General features: G+C 43.5%; 2 protein-coding genes across 3 annotated transcripts in view; one reads left to right on the top strand and one right to left on the bottom strand.

Annotated features, from left to right (window-relative positions):
• POP1 (POP1 homolog, ribonuclease P/MRP subunit) overlaps window positions 1–11,819 on the bottom strand; it is a 126,735-nt gene extending 114,916 nt beyond the window's left edge. Inside the window, exons 1-2 of one of the 2 annotated variants that reach the window (XM_033934545.1) lie at window positions 11,673–11,819; window positions 175–322 (exon numbers count right to left, since the gene is read on the bottom strand). In XM_033934545.1, the coding sequence (XP_033790436.1) occupies window positions 175–319 (145 nt within the window). In that variant the 5' untranslated portion in view covers window positions 320–322; window positions 11,673–11,819. Of the gene's footprint in view, window positions 1–174; window positions 323–11,672 lie in introns of those variants that run through there. The other variant, XM_033934546.1, reaches the window with a different exon arrangement.
• Window positions 11,820–11,904: 85 nt separating this feature from the next.
• Window positions 11,905–21,739, top strand: part of RIDA (reactive intermediate imine deaminase A homolog) — a 65,691-nt gene continuing 55,856 nt past the window's right edge. The window contains exon 1 of the mRNA XM_033934547.1: window positions 11,905–12,150. Within this exon, the coding sequence (XP_033790438.1) occupies window positions 12,086–12,150 (65 nt within the window). The 5' untranslated portion in view covers window positions 11,905–12,085. The remainder of the gene's footprint in view (window positions 12,151–21,739) is intronic.

Consider the following 21,739-nt stretch of genomic DNA (forward strand, 5'->3'; position numbering starts at 1 on the left):
TAGGATAGGCTGGAGGGAGCTTCAATGTCAACTTCAGCAGTGGCAACTTAAACACAATACTGTGCGGACTTCTATGATCAATTGCACAGAAATATTAAAGGAAAAAAAAAAAGTCAATTTAACCAGACTGGATGGACCATTCAGGTCTTTATCTGCTTTTATTTACTATGTTACCTGATTGTGCAGGCTGGAAAGTTCTCTCTCCATCTTGATGTGATCTTCCACCATGGCCAGCTCCAGTATCAGAAAAAGGCAAGACCACATTCAAAGGTTGGTTTCTCAGCTTTTTAGCACGTTTCTTTTCTTTTGCATTAGACATTTCCTGTCAGGGAATACCCAAACAATGCATTTAGCTGATTTCAGTGTGCCAATTCACCATGCATAAAAGAATTATTTAAATATCACTAATAAAGTTAAACACAATTCCCAACAACCCTCCCCATCCTCCTCCTCCTCTTTTTTTTTTTAAATAAAACCACATCTCCAACCCACATAAATACTGATATTCACCAGATAAGGGCCACTAAGTCCAGCTTGGTTACCTGCATCAAATCAGACACCACTGAAGGAAACTGTTAAATGTCTGCTTATTCTAGCTTTTGAGTGCACATGGAGTCCTGCATTTTTGTTGGCAAGCGGTATGAATGCATGTCACAGATGTAGTAGTAATAGTTAATACTGGAGGTATAATTTTTGATTTATTTGTATATTTTTCTCCACTTCCTCCTCAGCACTCTGAGGTTGTAGGTTCAAACCCCGCATTGCTCCTTGTGACCCTGGGCAAGTCACTTAATCCTTCACTGTCACAGGTTCATTAGATAAGACTGTGAGCCTGCTGGGACAGATAGGGGAAAATGCTTGAGTACCTGATTGTAAACCGCTTAATACACCTTATCCAAGCAGTATATCAAATCCCATGCCCACTACTTGCCCTGTATCGGTAGCATGGAATATTGCTACTCCTTGGGTTTTGGCTAGGTACTAGGGTGACAGGTCAAAAGCGCATGCCGACAAAGCCACGCCGAAAACCCAGCGCAGACAACTGAGCGCAAGGCGGAAGCACGCCAAAGAAAAACTGTATTTTAAAGGGCTCCGATGGGGGGTGTTGGTGGGGAACCCCCCCCCTCACTTTACTTAACAGAGATCGCGCCAGCGTTGGGGGGGTTTGGGGGTTGTAACCCCCCACATTACACTGAAAACTTCACTTTTTCCCTAAAAAAAAGAAGGAAAAAGTTAAGTTTCCAGTAAATGAGGGGGGTTACAACCCCCTAAACCCCCCACAACGCCGCGCGATCTCTGTTAAGTGGGGGGTGGGGATTTCACCACCAACACCCCCCATCGGAGCCCTTTAAAATACTGTTTTTCTTCGGCGCACTTCCGTCTTGCGCTCAGTTGTCTGTGCTGGGTTGTCAGCGCGCCTTTGTCGGCGCGCGCTTTTGTCTATGAACTGGTACTAGGGATCTGGATTGGCCACCGTGAGAACAGGCTGCTGGGCTTGATGGACCATTGGTCTGACCCAGTACGGCTATTCTTATGTTCTTATGATATGGTTGTTCTGGCCATGTGGATATTCAGAGCTCTTCTGTTTTTCTTGTTTGAAGATGATATTATTTCTTATTATAGCCTACTGTGGCTAGGCCAGATATAAGTATTTATTGCTCCTAATACACAGCTATTCCACACACACTTGAAATTTTGTCCTTTCTGATCACTATCTTTTCTTCTGGTAGGCTATTCTAAACATCTACAACTCTCTCAGGAAACAAATATTTCATCATTTTGTCTGTTTACTTCCATCTTCAAACCATGAATCCTCAACCTCATCCCCGAGTTGGTTTTTTTCTATAGAAAAATCTTCTCTTACTGAAGCTTGCTACATATTAAGGGTAATTTTGTTAACAAGATACCCATACTATGAAAGGATACATTATCTTTAGCAAACAAGTACAAGATGGGCCTGACCTGTATATACCTACACAAAATTACTTTCCAAAAGTTGCCACACAAAGTAATTTTGTACATGTTCTAAAAAATCCCAAAATAAGCACCTATGTATACATTGCATTATACCCTCCTACCACTAACTTTTTATCTACCTGGATTTAGAATAAATCTCTGTATCAATAAGTTTAATTTATGCATGGATATGCCCCTGATTATCACTTATGATCTGCAATTAAAACTGCAAGATACATCTTTGAAATTTGAATCTGAACTCAAAAGTATTGGGAATTGTAATAGTCGTCATTTAACTTGAAATTCAGTTGCAAGGCCTGGTAAGAAGAAGCACTGTGGGTCAAACTGGAAAGAGGGAATGGAAAATATTTTTATATTGGTGCGATATATAGACCTCCTTCAAAGATGGAAGAAGTTGACAGAGATTTAATAGAAGTCATTCAAAATATAGCTATAAAAAAAGGTGACGTACTTTAATATTTTAATATGCCAGATGTTAATTGGGGTATCCCTATTGCGGGATCTCTGAGAAATAGATAGATCATGGATTCTCTACAAGGAGAACTGTTCCAGAAGTTGGTAATAGGACCCATGCGGGATGGAGCCATACTGGACTTAGTGATTACAAACGGGAAAGTCTTTCTGATGTTATAATGGATAATTATTTGGCATCCAGTGATCACCGCATGGTGTGGTTTAATAATAAGACAGGTGTAGAGAGGGCTCATTCGAAATTGAATGTTCTAAACTTTATTCAGATAGGGGACTGTAAGGGCAACAAACCATTCTGTAAGGAAAGTAAGAGGAAAAGAAGGGTGATTTGGTTCTCAAAAGTAGTAGCTGAGAAAATAAGGAAAAAGATTAGCTTTCATCAACTACAAAAGATAGCAGAAAGAGGAAGACAGGCAAAAATATCCAGAAAAGTAAGAGAGGCTATTACTACTACTATTTTTCACTTCTATAGCGCTGAAAGGCGTATGCAGCTCTATACATTTTGACATTTAATAGACGGTACATGCTCAGAAGAGCTTACAATCTAGCTATAACAGACAAACATGGCATGCAGGGCTGGTAGAGTAGGCAAAGATGAGGAAGAGGTGTGCTGGAACAAAGAAGAAATTGTTGGTTTTGTTTTTTTAATTCTTTATTGATTTTCCAAACATCAATATAACATATAACATATAATAAGTCGATAAAAGCACATTCATCTTACATACATCTTACAACCATTTTATCCCACCCACCCAATGATCAATCAATAAAAAACAGAAATAGAGATTTTTCCAATAACCTTTCCCTTTTCAAATTAATATCCTCCCACCCTCCTCTCACCCACCCCAGGTGTAAACACTCAAAGGTCAAAATTAAGACAGAAACAGAAATAGCCCTCCCCCTCCCCTAGATTGGTACAAAAATAAACAAAAATTGACTCATAATTAAAGACCTACTCTAATGAAGTAATATAAGATGTCAATGGGTCCCAAACCAATTTAAATAAATTACTATGCCCCAAACTATCGGCATTCATTTTTCATTCATTTTTTCATACCTATAGCTGGAACAAAGATTTGCCCACCAAAAAGGAAAATTTTAGGCAATCGTAATTCTTCCAATTACGGGTTACCATCTGCATGACTATCCCGGTCATGATTAGGAAAAGACGGCATTTATATTGATCCATGGGGGGCTTAACATATATGTCATATGTCATACATCAGTGGAATTGATGATTTCAATATGTTGTTAATCTTACCCCATATTGACCTCCAAAAGTTGAGTATCAAAGAAGAACTTCCTTATGTTTGTACGGAATCTATCCCCTTTTAACTTCAGAGAGTGCCCTTTCGTTCTCCCTACCTTGGAGAGGGTGAACAACCTACTAAGTCTACTCCCTTCAGTATCTTGAAAGTTTCAATTATGTCCCCTCTCAGTCTCCTCTTTTCAAGGGAGAAGAGGCCCAGTTTCTCTAATCTCTCGCTGTATGGCAACTCCTCCAGCCCCTTAACCATCTTAGTCACTCTTCTCTGGATCCTTTCGAGTAGTACCATGTCCTCCTTCATGTATGGCGACCAGTGCTGGATGCAGTACTCCATGTGAGGGCGCACCATGGTCTGGTACAGCAGCATGATAACCTCTAATCTGTTCGTGATTCCCTTCTTAATCATTCCTAGCATTCTGTTCGCCCTTTTTGCAGCCGCATGGGCGGCTTCATCGACTTATCAATCAGAACTCCCAAGTCTCTTTCCTGGGAGGTCTCTCCAAGTACTGCCCTGGACATCCTGTATTCATGCATGAGATTTTTGTTACCGACATGCATCACTTTACAATTATCCACATTGAACCTCATTTTCCATGTCGATGACCATTTCTCAAGCTTGATTATGCCACGTTGCAGATCTTCGCAATCCCCCTGTGTCTTCACTACTCTAAATAACTTAATATCGTCCACAAATGTAATCACTTCACTCGTCGTACCAATGTCCAGATCGTTTATAAATATGTTGAAGAGCACGGGTCCAAGCACTGAGCCCTGCAGCACCCCACTTGTGAAGCTCTTCCAGTCCAAGTATTGTCCATTTACCCCCACTCTGTTTCCTGTGCTCCAGCCAGTTTTTAATCCATGTATTTCACCCTCGATTCCATGGCTCGCAATTTTCTGAAGTAGTCGTTCGTGTGGAACCTAATCGAACGCCTCCTGAAAATCCAGATATACAATGTCGACTGGGTTGCCCTTGTCTATCTGCCTGTTTACTCCCTTGAAGAAGTGCAGCAAGTTCGTCAAACAAGATCTGCCTTTGCTGAAACCATGTTGGCTGGTCCTCATCAGACCGTGTCCGTCAAGGTGATCAATGATGCGGTCTTTTATCAGCGCCTCTATCATCTTTCCCGGTACCGAGGTCAGACTCACCGGTCTGTAGTTTCCCGATCTCCCCTCGAACCTTTTTTGAAGATCAGCGTAACATTCGCCACCTTCCAGTCTTCCGGAATCTTTCCCGATTTGATCGACAGATTGGCTATTAGTTGAAGCAGTTCAGCTATAGTCTCTTTCAGTTCCTTGATGACCCTCAGATGGAAGCCATCCGGTCCCAGAATGCTATTCTACATATAGAAATAATCGATGGTGCAAAAAGATTTATACACAGAACAGCTTTCCAAGCACATGCAAATCCAGGTTATTTGTACACAAAACACAGCTGCCACTAGTGAAGAGACATGCACACATGTATCCAGTGTGCTTTTCCACATTATTCATTTTGGATTTAGCTCACAATGCATTATACACAAGCATGCTAGGTATTTTCCTGTCTCCACAGGGCTTACATTTTATAAACCTAAGCAACTTTTGTTAATTTGTTCATATTTTACAGAAGTTTCAAGTTTCAAGTTTTATTAATTTTGATATACCAACCATCAAGTTAATATCTGGCCGGTTAACAATATATTTAAAAGAAAGAGAAACTAAAAGAAACTAAAAAAAAAGGTATTGTGTATATACAAATAACATTACCAGACGAACTAGACAGTGAGGATAGAAGGGAAGGGAGGGTGAAGTTACATATTTGAGAAGAAAAATGGAGATAGTGGGGTTAGGATAAAACATAATGGAGAGGGACGCTTTAAAGAAAGCGGTTATTATTGATAAATAGAATAAAAAAAAAAAAAAAAAGGAATGATAGCTCTAAGTGTTAGCGAAAGCGTCACGAAATAAAAAAGTTTTTAAATCTGTCTTAAATTTATCGAGTCGTGATTCGTCGCGGAGTTGCTGTGGCAGGGAATTCCACAGGGTAGGGGCAGTTACTGCGAAATTTACTTTACGTGTATTGTAGAAGTCTTTGATAGAGGGGATAAAAAGAAGTTTTTGATCAGTTGATCTCAGAGTGCATGAGGAACAGTAGGGAATGAGAAGTTTGTCAAGGAATGAGGGCAGATGAAAAAGTTTTATTTTAAAGGATAGTAAGATAATTTTAAAGGTGATGCGGTGAGTAATAGGGAGCCAGTGTGCTTCTTTAAAAGAGGGGTGATATGGTCGTATCTGCCTACTTTATGGATAAGTTTTATTGCAGTATTTTGTATTAGTTGTAAACGACGAATTTCTTTTTGAGGGAGGCCATTTAGAAGAGAGTTACAGTAATCGAGATGAGAAATTACTAATGAATGTATCAGGATAGTGATTGAGTTAGTTTCAAGGATAGAAGTTAGAGATCGGATGATCAGAACTTGCTCTTGCTGTTCAATTGTGGAGGGGTTTCACAACTTACTGTAATTCTTTATATGTTGGTTTATCTGCAAAATTGTTTAACAGAATTCAATATAGATTACTAATGGTCAACTGATGTTATGCCATTGTTGAGACATCTTCACTGGTTGCTGGTTAAGAGTTAAAAGTACAGTTTAAAATATGTTGTTTAGTTTTTAAGTCACTGTAAAGACACTAGTCTGAGACCTTATGCACATCTATTAGACTATTACATCATTATATGAACCAATCACTTTTGTACTTTCCATCTGTGAAAGGTCCGAGGTTGAAGTCTTTTTATGAGTCTAAGGGCCGGATGCACAAAACTCTCCAACCATCTAACAATTATTGCTAAACCAGTTTGACTAAGGGCCTGAAATTACTGACAGGGCTAGTTAGACCTATCAGTAGCTGTTATATTGGCAAGTCTGCCCTATTTTCCCATTTTTTTTTAAGGCCACAGATGAGGTGTGTGTGTTACACATGTACAATACCTGTTCCCATAAAAAAGTGCCTTAATATGCTCGACATGCTGCCCCTCCCTACAACACCATGTCATGCTACCTGGACCCCCAACATTCCCCCCCCCCTGACGAATATCCATGGCAGGAGGGATGTCCACTCCTAACTGCCTCAGCACATTTTAGGGCATCTGCCACCCCCACACCTCCAAACCCCAAAAAGCCTTCTATTCCATCCCTCCCACCATCTTACCAAAGTCCCCAAAAGAGGGCCTTGGTTGTCCGGGGGGGGGGGGGGGTTCAGGTCAGACCCCTCCCCCCGGCTCAAGGACACCCCATCCCAATCCCCCTATACCCTGTTGTAGGCATGTCATCACTGAAATCTGGCAGGAGGGATGCTGCACCCTCCTGCCGGCAGGCAGAGTCTTAAGCCTCCCTCCCACTGCATCCCAGGATGCACCAGGAAGGGGAAGACCCACCATTCTGCAGAGGTGGAGCCTGCCGGATTTCAGTGACAACATGCCTACAAGGTATGGGGAGATTGGGGTGTGCTACAAACAAAACAAAATCCCTGAGAGAAAAAAACACAAACAGAGGATTCAAAACTATATCCAACAAAAGAATCCATCTTCAAAACTACAATAATTCATATATTCAGTCGCTTGGGCGGCAGCCTTGTTCGTGGCTCCTGGTTATGCCGGCTTCTATCTCCCACCTGGTATGAGTGCTTGCATTTATGCTTAGATTGTTTGTTTGTTATAAGATTTTATGTGCATTGTAGTCGATATGTTCTTGTGCTTTATTGTTTTCCAGTGTTACTCTTCCTCTTGACAAAGATTAATATCAAAACACGGCTCGTGTCAAGAAGGGCGCTAAGGGCACTGAAAGCTTTGTGGATTGCCTCACTGGATTTTCGCACTTACACGATATTTACTATGGTGACTTGGGATTATTTTGCACTTGAATGTATGAATTCAAGCTAAGGATTCCGGTTTGTTCCTTATATCTGGGTGGACCATACTTTTGGAAGATGAATTAGCTGTGCTTGAGCTGTACTTTGGCTCCATCCAAGATAAGTTTTTGTTGAAATGACTGATGTGAACATGTTAATAGTATGAACTTCTGGACTCCTTTGCTTTTTTAGGGCTTGAGAATGTGGATGTATATGTGTATTTATGATTATTGAAGATTATATTGAGATTATTAAAGTATTTTGTATATGTATTGATGTATGTGGATTTAATTGATTATATGAGTAACACAGTAGACACAGCCAGACAACATCTTAGCATGGGAAAAAAAATGATGCTCATACAACTAGACCTGACTGCTGCATTCGACCTGGTGGACCATACATCCTACTACAAATCCTAGATACAATAGGTATCACAGATAAAGTATACTCGTGGTTTGAAGAATTCCTAAAATCAAGAACCTATAGAGTTAAATCAGACAAAGAAAAATCTGAACCTTGGTCAAACCCCTGCGGAGTTTCCCAGGGATCCCCTCTATCTCCTACACTCTTCAACCTCTATTCAGCCTCCCTCAGCTCCCACCTGGACAAACAAGGCATAACCTCATACAGCTATGCAGATGACATCACCATTTTCGTACCTTTCGTTCAACCAATACCCTCCATGACAGACACAATACATCAAACACTAAAATCACAAGCTGAAATTGAATCCAGACTAAACTAAATTCATCCTCCTCGAAAACAATAAAATACCAACTATAACCAACATTGAAATCAATGCAATCAACTACTCTAAAATTACTAGGAATAACAATCGACAGATGTTGCACCATGCAACCGCAAATCAATAAAACAATACAAAAATCATTCTCAATCATGAGAAACTTAAGACAAGTGCGGAAATTCTTTGAAAAATCGCAATTCCAGCTTATAGTACAGTCCCTAATACTAGGCCTACTAGACTACTGTAATATCCTCTACCTCCCCTGCCCTGCAACAATAACAAAACTACAAACAATCCAAAACACAGCACTAAGACTCATCTACTCATTGAAGAAACATGACCACATTACAGAAGCATATCTCAAATCGCACTGGCTTCCAATCCCAGCAAGAATACAATTCAAATTCTACTGTCTACTATTTAAGACTTTATATGGAGACAATCCAAGCTACCTGAACAATCGCCTCATCTACAACATCTCAACCAGACATAGGAAAACTCACACCCCATTCTCATACACCCCAATTAAGGAAATCAAACGGAAAAAACTATATGATGGCCTACTAGCCACTCAAGCAGCCAAACTAGACAACCAAATCGCCAATCTACTGACGGCATCCCTCGACTACAAGACTTTTAGAAAAGAAATAAAGACCATACTCTTCAAGAGAGGCCTGAAAAAAGAAATAACACCGCAAGTTTCAAACACCACCTCTCACTAAAGCCAACTACCTCCAAACAAATAACCATACTCATTTCTTAAGTTCTTGTTGTAATACTTCCTTGAAAATTCTTTTGTAATCCACCTTGAACTGCAAGGTAATGGCGGAATAGAAATCCCTAATGTAATGTAATTTAATATTTTGATGATTATTATTGAACGACTTAATATATGAATTATTGTAGTTTTGAAGGTGGATTCTTTTGTTGGAGATTGGGGTGTGTCCTTGAGCTGCGGGGGGGGGGGGGACCTAATTCCCCCAGTCCACCATGGCCCTCTTTTGGGGACTTTGGGAGGGTGGTAGGAGAGTTGTAAGGGGAGGCCTTCATGTTGGGGGAAGGGATGCACTAAAATGTTCCGAGGCAGTTGGAAGTGGGCATCCCTCCTGCCAGATTTCAATGATGACATGCCTACAATGTATGAGAGGGGGTTGGGGTGTATTCTTGAGCTGGGGGGGACTTTGGTGGGGTGGTGGGATGGTCAGAAAGGGGGGGGGCCTATGTGTCAGGGGGACTAGATGCACTAAAACGTGCCAAGGCAGGATGGAGTGGGCATCCCTCTTTCCAAGGGTCTTCATGGGGGGGGGGGGGCTCCACCACGATCTTTGGGGCAAGGCAGAAGGGAGTGGGCATTCCTCCTGCCAAGATTCCTTATACGGGGGGAGGGGGGACCCTACATGGCTTATTTTCTAATGAGGACAGGTATTGTGAGTGTGTAACACATGCACATCTGTGCCATTAAAAAAAAAAAAGCCTCAAACAGCTGAATGGCTGTTTTATTGGTTATGGACACAACACTGCCTGTGTTTCGACAGCTCGTGCCTCTCTTAAGTCACAATCTTTATGAAAGAGTCTTTAAGTATCATCAATTGGCAAACATAAAACAGCAAGAAACACCCATCAGATTTAAAAATTTCAAAAGCAAAGTAAAACCAGCCAAACAATAGCATATGTGCTCAGTGGTAAGGCTTGTCATGATATATCTCACCATACCTTGTTTTATCATATTACATTTTTACCATGCTTTGCCAACTTTGTTTTGCCATCTTTGCAGACCAAATTTACCATACCTCCTTTGACCATTCATTCTATGTCTGAAAATGTGGTGCTGTGGTTAGAGCTTTGTGACTTATCCTACTGGCTCTGCACATGTGCGAGTTGCTTTCAAAACAAACGATTGTATGGGATTATGGCAGACCTCCGCAAAACTCATTTGCACGGGAAGCTGTTTGTTCTCGACTGCTGGTTTGAAAATTGCCCCCCCCCCCAAAAAAAAAAAAAAAAATCAGCCCAGTGACTTGCATGGTCTAAATCAAGGATCTCAAAGTCCCTCCTTGAGGGTCACAATTCAGTCGGGTTTTCAGGATTTCCCCAATGAATATGCATTGAAAGCAGTGCATACACATAGATCTCATGCATATTCATTGAGGAAATCATGAAAACCCAACTGGATTGTGGCCCTCAAGGAGGGACTTTGAGACCCCTAGTCTAAACGACTGGTTTTAGTGCATCCAGCCCAAAGTTTCTTTAGCAAAGTACAAAGATATGAAATTTATTGCAGCTGAAATTAATTTTACTGCTTATTTCTCTTTCCAGCATTGGCATCCCTGCCTTACCTTTTGGAGACTTCAGGCCTTGCTAGGCCATGAACCATCTTTTCTGAACCAAGCACCAAAGATCCTGTCCGATACTTGTTTACAAAGCTTCACAGGCATTGCTATGAAGTCCATCTCGTTTCGTTATCTTGGCAAGACATTTTGTGCCTGCCTTGCTACTGAAGGCTCAACAAGAAGTCCATACACTCTTCTTATGTGTAACTGGCCATAACCTACTGGACAAGTCCTGATTGGGCCAGGTTGTCACCTGGGCTTGGAGAAGAAGGGTTTTGGATTGTTTTTCAGTTGGGCACAGGCTAGGACTGGGTTAAGCTCCAGTCAGCCGAAGGGTACTATTTCTGGGCAACTTTTGTTTCTTTCATATCAAATAAATGTTTTCATGGGGTGTGGGGTAGGTGTCACATATTTTTAAAAAAGGATTTATGACCTAATGTAGTATCATCCTTACCAAACATAGAATCAGTTTTCCTGACCGTTACCCCACTCTGAATTCACTGGGAGAAAAGGCAGTTTATAAAAGCCAAAGGAAGGCTAAATGTCTTGCCCAAGATCACAGGAAGCAGCAATAGTATTTGAAACCGGCTTCCCTAGTTGTCAGCACTACTGCTCCAGTCACTAGTCTACTCCTCCACTCCAACTGAGTATAAAGTGCACTTTTTTATACTGGGCCTATTTGCATACTACTTAGTCACTGTATGGAGAAGCAAAACCTTGGTGTTACTCCTAGGTTAGGAAGCAGTATGGTAAGCATCAGCACAAGGCTTTAAGACTGTCACATTGACCGCTCAGCCTTACCAGGACCTAAAAGCGTATTACACTGATACACCAGAACGTAGAATGCCTAAGCACATGAATAATAAAGCAATCAACCCAATGTAAGCACGTGCAAGAACAAACTAGTGAGTGAATGAATGAAAACACACGAACGAGTACAGTACAAGGAAAGACAAACCTCTATCCAACACCTATAGCAACTACCTACCTCAATTCATTAGCCAGCTCAAACCAAAGCCCAACAACTACGAGCTCCGTAGTTGCTCAAACGTGACAAAGCACTGCGCATGCGCCAAGTGCCCATGCCGTGCCCAAAGGCCAATCAAAAGGCTCGGCCACCATTAGAAGGACTACCAATCACGGAACGCGTACTATGTGCCCTGCCCCTAGATTAAACCCCACGCCCATTAGCTGTTCTCACGCGAGGCTTGTGCGTGAATATCTTTTTGCGTTCCGAGCCTCATTCCGAAGGAGGAATACGCCTTCGCTGAAGTGGGCGAAGGTTATTGGTCAAATAATCGAGGCGCGTAGGTTGGCAACTATAAAGGGATTCTCGTTTTGGTAGTGTGTCTTGGTGCAGGTGGTTAAACGTGTAGTTGTGATTGAATTGCGGAAGGAAGAATGGCTTCACTGGTCAGGCGGATCATCTGTACTACCAAAGCCCCAGCGGCCATTGGGCCCTACAGGTAATATTAATGAACTGTGAAATGCAAACTTTTTTCTCTGACACTGTGCGAACTTCGGGTATGTTTAAGTGTTGGCTCATATCGTCTTGTATTTCTGCAGACATTGCACTTTGTAGTTCCAATATGTTTCTGAGAAAGTGCTTTTGCTTATTTTCTTATTACTCTGCATGCATCTAATACGTTTTTAGTTATTTAATACTAGTAATTCTGGAAGCTGTAGACTTACTCTTTGTGGTGGTTATCTATTTAGCCTTAGTCAGTAATGTAAATTCTGTATGAACTGTTTCAAGTGCTAGGCATTCAAAGAGAAAGACAAAACTAATTATACATTTATTTAAATTAATTTATCATTTTCAAACTTATATCAACCATATTAACTTGTACAGAAAGAAGTTAAACATGAGAATAAATTCCATCAAAATTGACATTGCAACAATCATAAAAGAAAAGAAAATATGTTTTAACTTTACTCAAGTTCTACAAAAGGATCCAAGATTAACAAAATGCGAGAAAATTAAGAAAATAGTCAAGGATATAAAATTGTAGAGCTGAGAGCTAATGCCTAAATTTAATCTAAAGAGCTAATTATGTTCTTCCTTCAAACGAGATAATGCCAAGAAATTAGTTAGCTGAGAAGGTTCAAAGAAAACATACTTAATTTCACGGTGATGCACTATACCGTATTTTCTTGCATATAACGCGCGTGTTATACGTGGTTTTTACAAACTGCGCATAATTTTGCGCGTTATACGCATGAGCGCGTTGTACAAATTTTTTTTTTACATAGTTCCCCCCGACGTCCGATTCACCCCCCCCACCCCGCAGGACCGCTCGCACGCACCCCCACCCCGCAGGACCGCTCGCACGCACCTCCACCCCGCAGGACCACTCGCACCCCCACAGCCTCCCGACCCCCCCCCCCCCCATCATGTAGAAGCTCCTACCGGTGTCCTACTGCTTCCTCTTGGCGGTCCCGGCCCTTCTGTGAGCCCTGCCTGCGCTGATTCCTCTTCCGGTGGTTCGCCCTTTCTCTAACGTCAAGCCCTCTTGCCCTGCCAACTCCCCAACACGATCGGGGCAAGAGGGAGCTCAAGCCCTCTTGCCCCAGCCAACTGCGGCACCCCCGACACAATCGGGGCAAAAGGGAGCTCAAGCCCTCTTGCCCCAGCCAACTGCGGCACCCCCGACACGATCGGGGCAAGAGGGAGCTCAAGCCCTCTTGCCCCCCCCCCCCCCCGACACGATCGGGGCAAAAGGGAGCCCAAGCCATCTTGCCCCACTGACTCCCCAACTCCCCGACAATATCGGGCCAGGAGGGAGCCAAAACCCTCCTGGCCACGGCGACCCCCTACCCCCACCCCGCAGTACATTACGGGCAGGAGTGATCCCAGGCCCTCCTGCCCTCGACGCAAACCCCCCTCCCCCCAACGACCGCCCCCCCCAAGAACCTCTGACTGCCGACCCGCGACCCCCCCTGGCCGACCCCCCACAACACCCCCACCCCCCTTCCCCGTACCTTTGTGTAGTTGGTCGGACAGACGGGAACCAAACCCACCTATCCGGCAGGCAGCCAACGACAGAATGAGGCCGGATTGGCCCATCTGTCCCAAAGCTCCGCCTACTGGTGGGGCCTAAGGCGCCTGGGCCAATCAGAATAGGCCCGGGAGCCTTAGGTCCCTCCTGGGGGCGGGGCCTTGGGCACATGGTCTGGTTGGGCCCATGTGCCTCAGCCCCGCCCCCAGGAGGGACCTAAGGCTCCCGGGCCTATTCTGATTGGCCCAGGCGCCTTAGGCCCCACCAGTAGGCGGAGCTTTGGGACGGATGGGCCAATCCGGCCTCATTCCGTCGTTGGCTGCCTGCCGGACAGGAGGGTTTGGCTCCCGTCTGCCCGGCCAACTACACAAAGGTACGGGGAAAGGGGGTGGGGGTGTCGTGGGGGTCGGCCAGGGGGGCGGTCGTTGGGGGGAGGGGGGTTTGCGTCGAGGGCAGGAGGTCCTGGGATCCCTCCTGCCCGTAATGTAGTGGGGGTAGGGGGTCGCCGTGGCCAGGAGGGTTTGGGCTCCCTCCTGGCACGATGTTGTCGGGGAGTTGGGGAGTCAGTGGGGCAAGATGGCTTGGGCTCCCTTTTGCTCCGATCGTGTCGGGGGTGGGCAAGAGGGCTTGAGCTTTCTCTTGCCCCGATCATGTCGGGGGTGCCGCGGTTGGCTGGAGCAAGAGGGCTTGAGCTCCCTTTTGCCCCGATCGTGTCGGGGAGTCGGCGGGGCAAGAGGGCTTGACGTTCGAGAAAGGGCGAACCGCTGGAAGAGGAAGCAGCGCAGGCTCAGGGCTCAGGGCTCATGGAAGGGCCGGGATCGCCAAGAGAAAGCAGCAGGACACCGGAAGGAGCTTCTACATGATGGGGGGAGGGGTCGGGAGGCTGTGGGGGTGCGAGCGGTCCTTCAGGGTGGGGGTGCGGGTGGGAGTGCGTGCGAGCAGTCCTTCGGGGTGGGTGTGCCAGCGGTCCTGCGGGGGGGTGAATCGGACATCGGGGGGGGGGCATCAGGCTTTCAGGGTGGGGTCAGGACTTCAAGGGCGAGAGGAGAGTCGGGGCGGGCGAAAGGAGAGTCGGGCGGCGACGGGAGAGTCGGGCAGCATGCGTGGTATACGGGTGTGCGCGGTATATAAAAATTTCTGTATATAATTTTGTGTTTTCCGCGCGCTATACCCGTGTGCGCGTTTTACACGGGTGCGCGTTATCTACGTGAAAATATAGTACACTTGCAAGGGTGCCTTAAGTAAAATGTAGCCCCTAAAGCTAAAACACCTGGCTTCAAAAGAAGAAATTCACGTCGGCGCTTCTACGTCTCACGTGAGAGATCGGGAAACATCTGAATTTTAAGTCCATGAAATTCTTTTTGTCTATTTTTGAAGAATAGTCTCAAAATCCATGCTTTATCTGGCTGAAGAGCCACTGTTAAGATTAATGTCGCTGGAATTGCCAGTTCTTTATTTGATGTCTCAAGTAAAGTTTGGCTGCCTCAATAATCATCAACCACTCATTCAAACAGATAAGTGATTATTATATCATTGCTTTTTATGGCATGTTGTCAATGATGTGAGTGGTATGGGACAATAAAGCGCAATGATGGTCCCATAAGACAGCCATAAGTTTGTAGTTATCACAAACATCTTTATGGTTTGGGTCTGAGCACTTCATATTTATTAATTATTTATTGAATATTATTAGAGCTGTGAGTAGTGAATTTAATTCAAGTAAAGTTGAAACATCTAATACCTCCTGGTTGTTAATCACTTGACGTTTAACTTGGTTTTTTGTAGGCAAATTGTAAACCTGAGAGAGTGGAGGTAGACATTCCTCCGAAACTCCCAGTATTTCCTGTAGATATCGTTTAATCATTTCTCTAGGGGACACCATAGCGACCCTTGGGAAATTAATCAATCTTAGGTTGTTACCACGAGTGTTATTTTCCAAAAACTCAATTTTTCTCCTAAGATTTGTGTTATCTTTGATTAATGTATCTTGAATGTTTTTACAAGATACCAAGTCCTGTTCCATTTTTCCACTAATTACTTTAGAAGAAAGCATATCATCTTTAAGTTCTTTTATATCTCTTGTTTGTTCAATTAGTTTCCCTTCTATATATTGAAAATGGGGACTTTTGGTTTTACCAAAGTTATAAATGATATCAATAATCACAGTTCTAAAATATTTTATTCAAAATATATATAACTTAATTGTGAATAGCTCAGACCCTATAACCCGTGATTCAGTGATAACACCAAACTGAGGTTAACTAGGGGGGCCCATCATCGCCTTCATTGTCCCCCATGCCATCCAAATAACAACTCAATTTCTAATAAGAAATAAACAAACAAAAATAAATAAAAACTTATCTGACATGGATGGACTGATGGATACTGCTGAACCTCAGTGGTGTTGAAGTGACGAGTGACTGTGTGTTTCAATTAAACATTTTCTTAATCGCGACATTCTGTTATCCCTGTCCTTGTTAGCCACAAGATCCCATAATGATTCCAGGGTCACTTCAGCAGGTTTAGTTTTAGGAATTTCCCCTTGCTTAGTGAAAAAATGCTCATCGTCAATTGAATCTGCTTGGCATTTTCCCTTCTGGGCATGTCCTTCACTCAGCGTTGATATTGCCTCAGTCTCCATAATGGGGCTTTCCTGCCGAAATTCCCCATATCCCAGACTCTCAGATTTATGCTTTCCTCCAGAGGAGGAGACAATCCGATCCGCGTAGTCTCCCCACTCCGTGGAGAACTTGTGGTCCGAGGCTGCGAGGGCGGTGTGGGACTAAGTGTGGTATCTGGCCCAAGGAGAGTTGCCGCGGTTCCGCCTTCTCCCAGCATCTCCAGCGGGTTAACTACTGACGCCAACAGGGCACTTTGCATCCTCCTCAGCAGTTCATCTAAAGTGCCAACCAAAATTCCTCCGGTGTGCCGAGAGGCAGCAGCGGCACTCCGGCCTCGTCTCTTCAGCATTCCTAGTAGGTAGTGATCTCACTCCTCGAAGTTTTCTTTCCTATATCGGTCGAACCGTGAGGAGCGTTCCTCAGCACTTCCAGTGTGCGGCCATCTTGGATTCCGGTGTACACTCTCGAGCCAATTTTAAATGCAGGCAGCTGGGGAGGACCTTTTGGAAAGGCCCGGACTCTGCCACTGGTCTGAGGATGAATTGAACAGTCATTGCACATGTTGGCCTGGGGCACTGGGGCTGTCAACTTGGGGAAGGTCCAGAGAAAAGGGAATTTTTTGGAGTTCCGGGGGCCAACTATTACCAGTAAATTATTTATTTATTTGTATCCCATCCTCCCCAAGGAGCCCAGAACAAAATGCTCTTGTAATGCTCCATCTTGTGCAATTCTGGTTACCATATCTCAAAAAATGATATAAAGAGGCATTCTCATTCCATGTAGTGAACATGTCCATTTTCAAAACTACAAAACGTCTATCTTGTTTTTTCAAAAATGTGCTTTTTTTTTTTTTTTTTTTTCCCGAGCGTCTTCACTCAACGTTTAGTTAAACTCTGGAATTTTTTGACAGAGAATGTGATGAAAGCAGTTAGCTTAGCAAGGTTTTGAAAAAGTTTTGATTATTTCCTAAAAGAAAAATATATAAGCCATTATTAAGGTGGTTTTAGGGAAATACACTGCTTATTCCTAGGATAAGCAGCAAAAAAATCTGTTTACTCTGTGGGATCTTGGCCAGGTATTTCTGGCTACTGTTGGAAACAGGATACTGGGCTTGAGGACCTTTGGTCTGTCCCAGTATGGCAGCTATTTTGAGATTGGAGCTGTCTACTGTTTCGTTAGGTTCTACCAAAAAATCAGCTCAGAAACAGGACAGTGGGAGTTAACCAAGCAGGAGAAGTTTCTGTCCAGCTAACTTCCACTGAATATCAACCCCTCAATTTCTGAAGTCAATACTGGTCGCCGTACCTCAAGAAGGACATGGCGGTACTCGAGGGAGTGCAGAGGAGGGCGACTAAGCTGATAAAAGGAATGGAAAATTTTCCATACGCTGACAGGTTAAAAATGCTGGGGCTGTTCTCCCTGGAGAAGAGGAGACTTAGAGGGGACATGATAGAAACCTTCAAAATCCTTAAGGGCATAGAGAGAGTAAATAAGGACAGATTCTTCAAACTGAGGGGAGCCACAAGCACTAGGGGTCACTCGGAGAAATTGAAAGGGGACAGGTTTAGAACAAATGCTAGAAAATTCTTTTTTACGCAGAGGGTGGTGGACACATGGAACGCGCTTCCGGAGGAAGTGATAGGCCAGAACTCTGTACAGGGGTTCAAGAAGGGTTTGGATAGGTTCCTGGAGGATAAAGGGATAGAGGGGTACAGATAGAACTTGAGGTAGGTTATAAAAGTGGTCAGAAACCACTTCACAGGTGCAGACCTGATGGGCCGCCGCGGGAGCGGACTGCTGGGCGAGATGGACCTCGGTCTGACCCAGTGGAGGCAACTTCTTATGTTCTTATGTTCTATTCAACCAGTTGGGAGATGAATCTTTTCATTGACCGCACCTATTGTTCTTGCTATGTTCCGAGAATGCTCAGGCCTCCAGTGTGTATATGAGGGGCTTCCTATTGTTCTCTACAATTATTGCTTCACTTCACAGCAGAAGTGTCATGCAACCATTAGAGGATATATCTTATGTTGTAAAATACTGAAATGGCCTCATTACCATATATTGTAATAGTCTATGGCCATGTCTTTCCTTGTGAGATACACCTGTACCTTCCATTAATTTGTGCATACAGCACTGGCTTTCTGCATCGGCCCCTGTGTTTGTTATAATTTGACCCCCTTAGTAGTATTACTGTGAGATTACTGCTGTCACCATTTTGAAAGAGAGAGTCACTAGTGATCACTCATTCCTCCTCCCCCCCTTTCAGTACACACCAGGTACTGGTGATATAAAGAGTGTGTATATATGCCTTTGAGCTGACCACTGACCCATGGCTGCATGCACAGTAAATAATCCTCTGATGTGTGGCTCTACTATGTTTCTACTGCCCAACATAGGGCCCTGCAGCCTACAGCACCTGGTGTTCCCCAGTGGTCTCCCATCCAGGTACTAGCCTCCCATTAGGGCTAGCCTGAAAACCCGATTGGCCTGGTGGTCCTCCAGGACAGGGTTGGGAACCACTGTTTTAGATTGTTAGACCTTTGGACATAGAGATATATCTACTAAAATGTAACTCGCCATGAGCTACTAAGGAAAGGGCATGAATTATAAATCGTGGTGACACTATTAATAGGGGGTTAATACATATTTATGTAGGAGACATATTTGTCAAAATCAGCAAGGTGCCCTTGATTTAAGTATACAGTAATACCAAAGCTAAAAATTCCAAGGTTATTAAGTTATTCCTAGGGAGTATCCCTAACCATTCCGCTTCTCCTCTCTGAATTGGGCAATGTATGTGCATAATGGTGCATAGTGAACAACAAGGAACAGAATTTCAGTATTATTTTTGCTATTTGATAGATCCACAGTGGATTACAGCAAAATATATTGCATAACAAGCAAACAATATCGTAACATAAAAAGCATACACATTAGAAACTGATCAAAAACTTGCCTAAAAAAGCATTAACATTTTTTTCTTAACGTTTATAAAATGAACTTCAATCTGATCTCAAAGGGTGGGTTACAGTAGGAGCAGCAGAAAATGATTGCACATGTTACTGCAAGATCAGCTAGTAAATCATTGTCTTGTCAAATGAGGCCTATGCACGCATGGAGAGATATCAGTTATTAAAGCAAGGCATTTCTGTGCAGTACCTTAAATAGTAAGATCACCAGTTTAGACTTGACTCTCCAAAGGACAGGCAACCAACAAAACTGCCCTTGAGAAGAAGTAATGGCTACTGTTCTAGGAGCTGCATTTACAGTAGCTTTTGACATGCTTTGTGTCTGCCAGTCTTTTTCTACTTCCTCTTCTCAATTATCCTTTCTTCCTTTGCATCTGTTTTTCTTTGTCATCTTTTCTTCCCCTCCATCTGTCTATGGATATATCAGTCATCCAGTGTTGTACAGGCTTCTTCATTGTCCAGGGAAGGGTAGTTTTGTATTGAGCTTAATACCCAGTTCCATCCTTAGCAACAGCTATTGTCTTGCCCCTATAGCTGTGATCTGTCTTGCTCTGTAAAGCTGCAGTTGGTTCACCACATCCATTTCTCCTTCCAGTAGTGAAGCTCCTAAGCTCTAGGTCAGCTAGTACCCCTCCATAGTTCAGCAGCTGGAGATCACCCCCCCCCCCCCCCCAATCTGCTTGGCATACAACTGTTCTGTTCAGAATTTTTTTATTTTTTTAACAAAGCTGAAAAACTGATGTAAGCAGGATAGAAACCTGTTTTGAATGTTTTATATTAATACACAGACAATCGGAATATAGAATATTGTGGTAGTCCAACATCATATTGATAGATTTAATCATCCAGCTGTTCCTAGGTATTGAGATAGCCAGCTGTCTGCAGTAAAGAGGGAGGACCTCCTCTGAATTCATGAGTTGCAGTGGGCCCAAAGGGGTACCCCTCAATGTTGCATTGGTAAATGGATCTAAAATAATGATAGGACTTTGCGGAATTGCCCATTTCAGTGAGGGGCACTAATACTTGGCATCTATTGCCTACACTGCCTTGTGGAAGTCAACTTCTGACAGTTGCTAACATTAATGATATTGTAGTGATTTGGTACAGTTTATTCCAGGAAAGTCCAACAAAAAGGCCTGTTTGGGATATGGCTAAACTGTATGATTTTCCTGCTCATGAGAGACAATTTAGGGATTCTCAATCCAGTTCTTGTGATATTGAAGCTGGGCAAAGATATCAGGGCATCCACAAGAAGGATTTATGTGCATTCTTCACTGCATGCAAATCCATTTCACTAACATTAGTTTTCAGGGCATCCACAAATATCAGGGTATGTCCTAAGGACTGGGTTGAAAACTACTGCTCTAGCAGAATGGGATTTCTAGTACAAAAGACATATGATTCTTGAATCAGTGAGTTATTCATCTCTAGTCATGAGTTGTGTAGAAGGAATCATCTACATTTTTTTTCTCTCTTGACTCCACCTCCTGCCTCACAGGGCTGTGTTTTTTTTTTCTTCTACACATGAGTTGGAAGGCATCTTTCTGATCTGGGCCAATGGAATTGCAGTAGGCTCAGTTTTAGGGTCAAAAATCATTTTAAAGCCCTTGGATAGTGACTTGGGGATTCAGTGAAGTGCAAATGCACAGTAATTGCTGGCCCTATGAGAATACAAGAGGAGTCCCTGCAGGAGTCCTCTGGGCATCTTGTTCAGGGCTTTACCCCTGATTTTTATGAGCCTACCTGAATTATCAGGGGTGACCTGCACCAGCTAGGGTCTTGCAGGAGGGTTTATCCTCACAGAGCAGCATTCCTCCAATGTAAGTTCATTTGTAGGAACTGGAGGTCCAGTCATAACAGTACTGGGATGACTTGGGGTCAGAATCTATGCCTTTACTCCCTCAGAGTGAATCTTCAGTTCTAGAAGATTCAGGGTCTCATGCGAGGTCTAAGAAACCGGTGATAGTTGTGGCCTATGCCAAGACTTGGAAGATGTTTCAGCACTGGTGTGCTAAACAGAATGTGGAGCCCTTCAAGACTCTGATGTTAGTGGTCCTGGCTTTTCTTCAGGATGGGTCTTGAAGAGCCTGGCAGTAGGATCCCTCAAGCTGCAGGTGGCAGGCCTCTCGTGCTTTAGTGACCTGGACCAGGTACTAGTGACCTGGATTGGCCACCGTGAGAACAGGCTACTGGGCTTGATGGAACATTGGTCTGACCCAGTAAGGCTATCCTTTTGTTCTTATGAGTGGAGAAAGTTTCCTTGGTCTCATCCTGATATAGCTAGATTCTTTAAGGGAACATTGCGGCTGAATCTTAATATTGTTTTGCATGCCCTCACTAAGGCTCCGTACAAGCCTCTACAAGAAGCATCATTGATGGTGGTTTTCCTAGTAGCTATCTCTTCAGATTTACAGAGGCTGGCGTCTCACTGCGCATGGTACATTCTTTTATACCAAAGGTGAT

Source organism: Geotrypetes seraphini, chromosome 2, assembly GCF_902459505.1.
Source record: "Geotrypetes seraphini chromosome 2, aGeoSer1.1, whole genome shotgun sequence".
Classification (NCBI taxonomy): Eukaryota; Metazoa; Chordata; class Amphibia; order Gymnophiona; family Dermophiidae; genus Geotrypetes; species Geotrypetes seraphini.